The 9,043-nt window shown below is 36.7% G+C and overlaps 1 protein-coding gene across 1 annotated transcript; it reads left to right on the top strand.

The window, feature by feature from the left end:
- Positions 1–5,589: 5,589 nt before the first annotated feature.
- LOC107703381 (group 10 secretory phospholipase A2-like) lies at positions 5,590–8,596 on the top strand. The gene is made up of 4 exons (XM_016505986.1): positions 5,590–6,012; positions 7,049–7,217; positions 7,752–7,858; positions 8,294–8,596. Exons 1-4 carry the CDS (start codon positions 5,976–5,978, stop codon positions 8,440–8,442), a joined length of 462 nt encoding a protein of 153 aa, XP_016361472.1. The 5' UTR covers positions 5,590–5,975; the 3' UTR covers positions 8,443–8,596.
- Positions 8,597–9,043: the final 447 nt, after the last annotated feature.

The raw sequence follows: 9,043 nt of genomic DNA on the forward strand, positions 1-9,043 counted from the left end.
GCCTCTTCTTCTTCTTCTTTTGGTGTTTTATGGCGGTTTGGCAAACCAGCGAAAGAGGTGCATTACCGCCACCTACTGATCTGGAGTGTGGAGTGTGCATAAATTTGGAAGAAAGAAATACAGAAGGGATAGAAAGGAGAAAAAAAAAAACGAAAAAAAAAAACTAGATTCCATATATTGTTCCTGTGTTTTTCAGGTATTTAAACATATTTTCTTGCACTCTTGATTGCCTCGACCCATTTCCTAACAATACTTTTAAAGAAATATTATCAACTCCCAGCCATCCTAATTCTTGAATTAATTGAAATCTCTCCTTCTCATATGCAGAACACTCAACAATAATATGTTTCACTGTTTCTAATTCTCCACATTTGTCACACTTTCCCAATTCATGCTTACCTATTTTATAAAGACTTCTTAGTCTTGATAAGATGACATCTTTCTTCCCATTTCCGTATCTTTTCCTCTCATTTCCAACACACTCCTGAATCTGGAAAATATGTCTTCCTTTAGACCCATTATTCCATAACTTTTGCCACTTCTTACTTATGACATATGATATCACTCTCTTGAATTCAGCTTTACTTAAAGCTAACTTAATTTCTATTTGTGTATGATTTAATGCTTTCTTTGCTAGCAAGTCTACTTCCTCATTTCCATCCACACCCACATGTGCAGGCACCCAGAGGAATCGTACCTCTATCCTTAACTGCCTTATTCTAAACAAACTTTGTAAAACTTCAAATACTAAGTCTTGCCGAGCTTCAGATTTACCACTTAGTAGGCTAGTGAGCGCAGCCATTGAGTCAGTACATATCACAGTTCTATCTGGTTGAACTTCTTCAATCCACTGTAGAGCTAGTATGATAGCTAATAATTCGGTAGTAAAAACTGACACATGATCTGATAATCTTTTAGCCATTTTTATTTTAAAAGTAGGAATATAAACTGCTGCTGCTGTTCTCCCAGACTCTGGCTCCTTAGACCCATCTGTAAATACCTGTAACACAGAATAATACTCTTGTTTTATATATTGTTGAACTACTACTTCAGTTGGCATGTTCATCATGTTCATCTTTATTACTTTGTGAATTTGTAAATCAATTAGTGGCATAGGGAACAACCAAGGAGGAATTGGAGGAATTGCAACAGAAGGAGCAATTTCATGGTCTTTCAACTCCAAGCTGTTTGCCTCCTTCCTTACTACCCAACCAAAGCTTGTAATTTCTTTGTATTCATATTCCCAACAATCTTTCAGAATTAGTTTAACTGGATGGTTTTCCAGATGTCCCTTTACACCATACCAGTACCTTAATCTCAGCTGAAACCTACGCTGTTCTAGAGGCAATTCTCCCATTTCAACTTGTAATGAAGCCACCGGAGAAGATCTAAATGCTCCACAGCAAATGCGCAAAGCTTGATTTTGTATTACCTCTATCTTTTTAAGTAAGGTTTTGTTCGCAGAACTATAAACTACACTACCATAATCTATGTTTGACCTAATCACAGCACCATAAATTCTTTTCAATGACTGACAGCTTGCCCCCCACTCAGCTCCGGACAAGCACCTTAAGACATTTATTCCTTTTTTGCACTTTTCTATCAATTTCTGAATATGAATTTTAAAATTTAATTTAGAGTCCATCCACATACCCAAAAATCTTAGTACATTTACTTGTTCCAGCTGATAACCATACATTTTGACATTCAAACTTGGATTCTTTTTCGAAAAGCATATTACTTGTGTTTTTGCCACAGAAAACCGAAAACCCCAACAATTCGCCCAATTCTCCACCTCATTCACTGCTTTTTGCATTTTATTTTCTACAAATAAAACATTGCGCCCCCTTTTCCATAGTGCTCCATCATCCGCATACAATGATCTTCCTATTCCAGTATCAACGTTATGAAAGATGTCATTTATCATTAAATTAAAAAGAATAGGACTGCTCACACTTCCCTGGGGAGTACCATTCTCAATTGGGAGAATCTGAGAAAAAGCAGTCCCTACTCTTACTTGAATTGTTCTTCCAAACAAGAAACTCAGAATCCAGTTATACATTTTTCCATCAATTCTCAAGCTTTCCAATTTCATTAAAAGCCCCTCTGTCCACAACATATCGTAAGCTTTTTCTACATCAAAAAAGACTCCCACAAGCACCTCTTTATTAATTTGAGCTTTTCGAATTTCAGCTTCCAAACACAATATTAAATCCATCGTATTTCTCCCTTTTCTAAATCCACTTTGACATGCTGAAAATATGTTTCTACTTTCAATCACATAAGTCAACCTGTTCATAACCATCCGTTCCATAAGTTTGCATAAATTTGATGTCAGCGCAATAGGTCTATAATTAATTGGCTGAGACTTGTCTTTTCCTGGTTTGGCTATTGGCACTATGACCCCATGCTTCCAATCTTCTGGCAAATTCCCTGTCTCCCATATTTTGTTAAAAAGTCTTAAAATCATACTTAATGATAATTCTGATAAGTGCTTTATCATCTCATAGCATATGTCATCCTTGCCTGGAGAAGTATGTTTGACCCCTGCAAGCGCTCTCTTTAACTCATACAAAGTTAATTCTGAGTCTAACATACTTCCTGATGGATTCTTCTTTACATAAATGTGAACATTCTCCCTAACTTTCTGTTCCCTATATCTCCTCATATTATCTGAAATATTACCATTACTGTGCACCTTTACGAATGCTTCCACTAACATCTCTGCTTTGTCATCTCCGCCGCATCTTGCGCACCTCTGTTTGCCTCTGCATACAGCCGCTACATGCCCAAACTTTTGGCATTTGTAACATCTTAGAGGAGGGGGTACATAGGGCCTGACCGAGAAGCTCATAAATCCCAAAAAGACTTTACTAGGCAGCTTATCCTCATCAAAATGAATCATCACAGAGAGACTGTCTCCCCTTTCATTATTCCTATTGCATTTTAGTCTTTTCACCTCAATCACTGCGGCTCCCGTAAGACCTCTCTTAATCTTTTCAACTGTTACATCTGTGGGGATCCCTGTTATTACTCCTTTCACCCATTTCTTTTCTTCTTGTACTGAACAAATCACACTTTGTCCCATGATCGATTTAACTCCTAGAGCCTTCTTTTGTTGCCTACTATCCTTACAATATATTATCAATCTACCATCCCTCAACTTCTTAACACTTTCAATCAGTCCTATCACTTCCTTAATTGTTTTAGATAATTTCAGCGGATTAATGATACTGAAAGATCCGGTTTCAAGTTTCATCACTACCTTATACTCTTCCTTCCTTCTTCTTGTCAGATGTGTTCCATTTTCACTGTCAGTTGCAGATGCGTTACTCCAGCTTTTCTTTCTTTTTCGATTTTCTACTATACTCCATTCATTATTTCCATTCCCGCCTTCATCCGCGTCAAACACTTCATCCTCCATTTCCGGATCACTTCCGGAATCTACGCCACTTCCTACCATGCACTCTCCAGCCACAGATCAGCTGTTGCCACACCGCCTCCGACTCCAGAGCCAACCTTCTTCTTCTTTTGGTTTTATGGCGGGTTGCGAACCAACTTCATAGATGCATACCGCCACCTACTGTGATGGAGTGTGAAGAGAATGTACTCACCTAAATCTTAAATTCTGTTCATTATTCCACAATTCTTAAGAAATCTCATGACTGCACTTATTTGTTTTCCTGCATTTGGACCATCATTCAGAATACTACTTAATGAAAATTCTTTAACTCCTAAGGATTGTAATTCATCTTTAAGTCGATCCCTTTCTCTTTCATATGCTGTACATACCATCATAACGTGTTCCACTGATTCCTCTGTTAAACAAACATTACATAGACCAGTATTATGTTTCCCTATAATGTATAGTGTTTGGTTAAGATTTGAATGTCCTGTTCGTATATGTGTTAAAATGACTTGTTCCCTTCTACTTATGTTATGAATGATTTTTCTTCTCTTTATACTCCTTTGTACTTTGTGATAATGCCTACCTGTTTGACATGAGTCATCGCCAAACCCGCCACGGCGTCTTTCCTTCGCCATGACGCCCGACTCCGTTCCTCGTGATCCGTCAGCGACGTCAGCAGCAGGACCCGGATCGGCTCCGAGCCAGAGCCAGCCTACCTGCCCAATCCTGCCTCTTCTTTCTTCTTCTTCTTTTGTGTTTAATGGCGGCTGGCAAACCAGCTTAAGGTGCATTTCCGCCACCTACTGGGATGGAGTGTGAGGCCTCGATGAACGAACATATTAATCACGTTGCATAAATTAGATGTTAAAGAAATTGGTCTCTGCCTCTTCTTTGGGCAACGTGATCTTCGTGAGTCGTCTTGTTCACTTTTTCGTTTAGCGGCTGAAGAAGGTTACAGCGCCCCCTTCAGACACTCTCAAAAACAGCTGCGTTCATTTCCAAACTGATGGCATGCTAACTGGCTAAATCAATATAAAACATACAATTGTATATATATATATTTTCTCTATGGTTTTTGAATTACTTTGTTATTGCTGTGTGCATTAAAGTAGTGCAAAATTCAAAATACAGGTAAAACACCTGAAAAAAAACCCCCTTCTTATTAATACAGTCAGTGGCCTATTTTGACGGATTTTTAAACCTAAACTACTAACACCTTGAAAAATAAAATGGATATTGAATCTGTCTTTGCACAGATTAGGCTCCTCAATACAGACAAAATGTTAACAAAGATGCTATTAAAACAAATAGAGTCAACTCTAATATGTAAAAATAGCCAATGAAGATTAATAGTCTACGTAAAATGGATCCTAAGCGAAGAAACAGCTCTGAGAAGAGCTTTACTTTAAAAAGAAAAGGGAAAACAAGCCCAGATTCAATTGCCTTTAAATAGTGCTTATTTGTCAATTCAGTTGCATTTAAATTTGTCTACTTACCAAATGAATAAATGCACAAGATAGAACATTTATTTTAATTGAGTTTAAATTATTTTGTGAGAAGAAAGAGGAGAGAAACACCTGCATAATTGTGACCGTGGAGCACAAAGCCAATTGAAATTGAGATTTATACATCACCTGAAAGATTTATACATCGCCTGAATAAATAAGCTTTCCATTGATGTATGGTTTGTTAGGATAGGACAATATTTGGCCGAGATACAACTATTTGAAAATCTGGAATCTGAGGGCGCAAAAAAATCAAAATATTGAGAAAATCGCCTTTAAAGTTGTCCAAATGAAGTTCTTAGCAATGCATATTACTAATCAAAAATTAAGTTTTGATATATGTATGGTAGGAAATTGACAAAATATCTTCATGGAACATGATCTTTACTTAATATCCTAATGATTTTTGGCCTAAAAGAAAAATCAATAATTTTGACCCATACAATGAATTGTTGGCTATTGCTACAAATATACCCGTCCTACTCATGACTGGTTTTGTGCTCCAGGGTCACAATTAATGTAGGAAATAGGCCTCGATTGACCAATCAGAATCAAATATTCCAGAAAGAATCGTAATACTAATAATCATGTATACAAAGTGCAAAATACTACATCGGATGTTACAGTGTAGATTTTCCGAATTGTTCCAGTTGTCCAGACTGCGGTGTGGCCCTAAAGTCTAAATCAGTTCATGAATAGTTTATATACAGATGCAGGAGGGAGCAAATAACGGTGTGCTGGCGTGTTCGATCATGACCTCCCAGTTGGCAGCTGATCCAGCTCAAGCTGTTTGTATGAAAAAGCCAACCAGCCATCATAGGGCGGTCCCGAGCTGAACACCAAACCAGTCATCAGAGGGGGTACATTATCCAACACTCCCAGACCTTAACTTTTAACATAATTTTAACCCTGAGGAAACAGCAGCCTCCAGGAGTGAGAGAGTGTGAGGATTACAGTAGGAGTGATGTCCTGAGATTACTCAGTATCTAAATAAAGCCCAGCACTGAGGAAGTCTGTTTATCCGAGACTGAGCAGAGACTGGACTATTACCTGTGAGCACAATGACTGCGCTGTATCACACATTCCTGCTATTTACAGGTGAGGCTGCTCACATCTCATTTAACTATTCACTCTCACACTGCTTTCTTATATCACATCGACATTTTTATTAAATTAAATATGATTAGGGTGCTACTGGACATGTAGTGTTTGTGTGAATACTAGGCTATATATAGTTAATTTATTTATTAAAAATAAAAATAATTGTTAAAAGCTTCTTTGAGTAATGCATTTAGTATTTTTAAAATGCATGCATTTACTCATAGTAGCTTGTAACAATTAATTCTAATGTTTTAAAAACTTTTCGACAATACAGTCAAACTTGCACAGTTGTAAATGTTTATTTTAAAGTTTAAACCTAAGCTAACTTCATTTATTTATTTATTATTATTATTATTTTATGTAAGTAGGGCAGAGTGGACAAAAGTAGGCTGACAAATTACTTGAAAAAATTCACTTAGAAATTGCTAGGAAACTTCACAAATAATTACAAAGAAATGACAAGTAATACAATAAATGAAACATGATATTTTGAAGTATCCGAAAGACCAAAATAATATTTTCATGTAAAACATACTCAAATAATCTTAGTTTTATTTACAACTTGAAAAATTACATTTTAGAAAATAATTTACAAAATTTTAGAAAATGAATTTTGTACAGCATAGATAAATTAAGTAATTCAAGGAAATCATAAAAAAAATATAAACTTATGACTAAGAGCGAAACGGTCATCATTTAGACCCCACACAACTGGAATCTAACACTTCATCAGTGGAATCTGACACTGCATTGGTGAAAAATGGCCCTATTCTTTCCTTGGGAAACTCTGGACAATAGATTTGAGGTTGTTCCGTGAGAGTTACAGAAGATAACTTACGTAAATGTAAGAGTTACAATAACGTACATAAATGCAAAATGGGATATTGTATCATAACATAGCATTATAAGTGGCAAAATATTTTTAAAAAGTGAACAGCATAATATGTTAAATGTCTAAACAAATAAATATAAGGAAAATTGGTTATGTTTCAATGAAAAGCCTTGACTAAATTCACCGTTTGACTCTTTTCAGTCAGTATGGCTTCCCTGCAGCCACAGAGGTCTTCACGGAGCAAAAGAGGTTTGCTGGAACTAGCTGGCGTGATCAAGTGCAGCACGGGACGATCAGCTTTAACTTATGTGATGTATGGATGTTACTGTGGTCTCGGGGGTCAAGGGTGGCCCAGAGACAGAGCAGACTGGTAAGACACCACATTACCTACAAATATCTGTGCAGTTCTGTGTAACAGAAGCAACAAATATTGTTTTTTCAATTTGCTTTTTCTTGTTAAATTTACTACATGCATCTTGGTCAAAGTGTGTCCATTTCTGTGGCATTCCCTCAGACATCCGGAAAAGGCTTACTCCCAGCTCTCCCACACACAAAATTACAATTCCCCTTAACCTCAGTTTAGGATGCAGAGACCAATATCGCCGTTCCCAGTGAAAGAGCTCTTCGGAAGTAGACAATGGGATGAAAACGAATAAACAAATCTGCTGATATTATTACACCACATTCCACAGAGGGATTGCTCAATCTAATCTTACAAAGTTAGCAGTTTATCTGGCCGACATTCTTAGCGGCCCCCAATGTATGAGATCACATTGTACTTCTGCAAGTCTACTTGAATTATATGTTACATAATGACAAAACAATTCAAAACCAGACAGAACTGGGCTAGGTTCTCTGTGTCATTTCATTACAGATAATCTCAAGGGCATTTGTTCTTCTTTAGGTGTTGCCACAAACATGACTGCTGTTATGGGGATGCAGAATTCGCAGGCTGTCAGACAAAAACGGACAGGTATCAGTGGACGTGTGAAGAAGAGGAGGTTGACTGCGGTATGATGTGTTATTTAGATATTAAACTGGCATATTTAAATTCTTTTAGAATCACTTTTTACATTATAATAGCCTGTGGTCAAATAAGAAACAGAAAAAGTCAGTAAACCTTAAAAGGGAAAGTAAACTTGTGGAAAAAATATGACTAAAAATGATTTGTTTGGTCTTTTACTCCAGCTTCAGGAAGTAGTAGTAATACTGGGTGTGTATTGTAACAGATGGGAGACTTCAGGCTAAAAAGAGGCAGTGTTTTTAACCAAACCACAATATATTTTTAGATCTTGTTCCTGCAGTAAACACCATAACGCACTATAGGAAACACTCAGTATATTGTTGAAGAGGCATAATGCATGGTTAAAGAATGGTTTCCTTTACTCTGTATGCAAACTACTCATTTTACACAGCCGACAATTTACGTTTATGTCTTCAACGCAGATGCACTTAATGACAGATGTGCGAAAATCCTCTGCCGATGTGACAGGGAAACAGCCAGATGCCTCCGAAAGGCACCGTACAACCAGAAATATGCTCTGTGGCCAGATTTCCTCTGTGGATGTATTCATCCTACCTGCAACATTTACTAATGCCAGTATAAAATTTGGTAAACAAATCTTTTTGAGCTTGTATTGTATGTTTGATGCTTATTATAGACTTTATATTGTTCAAATAATTTCCATTTTCTACATAAATTTGTATTTTATATTTACATAGTTGACATTCAAAAGTGAATGGATTAAAATATGCACAAAATTATCACAGTATTGCTCATTTTTTTAGATATGGCACAGTGTTTTGTGAATAGCACTCCACCACTTTGGTCTGTAGAGGAGAGAGGGGCTACTTGCCACACTAGAATTTCTCAAGATTTATTAAAGTCAGTTTAGACAAATGTAGCGAATCAGCTCAAGGGGAAATATGAATAATTAATCATAACTAGTTATAATTAACTATAAATATTTAGATCCGCTGTAAGTATTTACTTGACCTCTCAGGGTCAACTGTCTGTACTGAGGGGTGTTACAGAGTATTTGTTAAATATAGCTAACAACGCTACACAAATGTGTCAGAAACAATAGGGACCTGCAGACACAATAGGCAAGGCAAGGCAAGGCAAAGCAAGTTTATTTATATAGCACATTTCACAATGGTAATTCAAAGTGCTTTACATAAAAGGAAGTAAAATAA

The sequence above is a fragment of the Sinocyclocheilus anshuiensis genome, unplaced genomic scaffold, assembly GCF_001515605.1.
Source record: "Sinocyclocheilus anshuiensis isolate Anshui unplaced genomic scaffold, SAMN03320099.WGS_v1.1 scaffold58, whole genome shotgun sequence".
NCBI classification, from domain to species: Eukaryota; Metazoa; Chordata; class Actinopteri; order Cypriniformes; family Cyprinidae; genus Sinocyclocheilus; species Sinocyclocheilus anshuiensis.

What these genes read in the sequence shown, in the direction of transcription:
- LOC107703381 (XM_016505986.1), top strand. Translation starts at nt 5,976, where the DNA reads ATGACTGCGCTGTATCACACATTCCTGCTATTTACAG. An exon ending in CACATTCCTGCTATTTACAG is followed by an intron (nt 6,013 to 7,048) that starts GTGAGGCTGCTC and finishes GACTCTTTTCAG; the next exon opens with TCAGTATGGCTTCCCTGCAG. An exon ending in CCCAGAGACAGAGCAGACTG is followed by an intron (nt 7,218 to 7,751) that starts GTAAGACACCAC and finishes GTTCTTCTTTAG; the next exon opens with GTGTTGCCACAAACATGACT.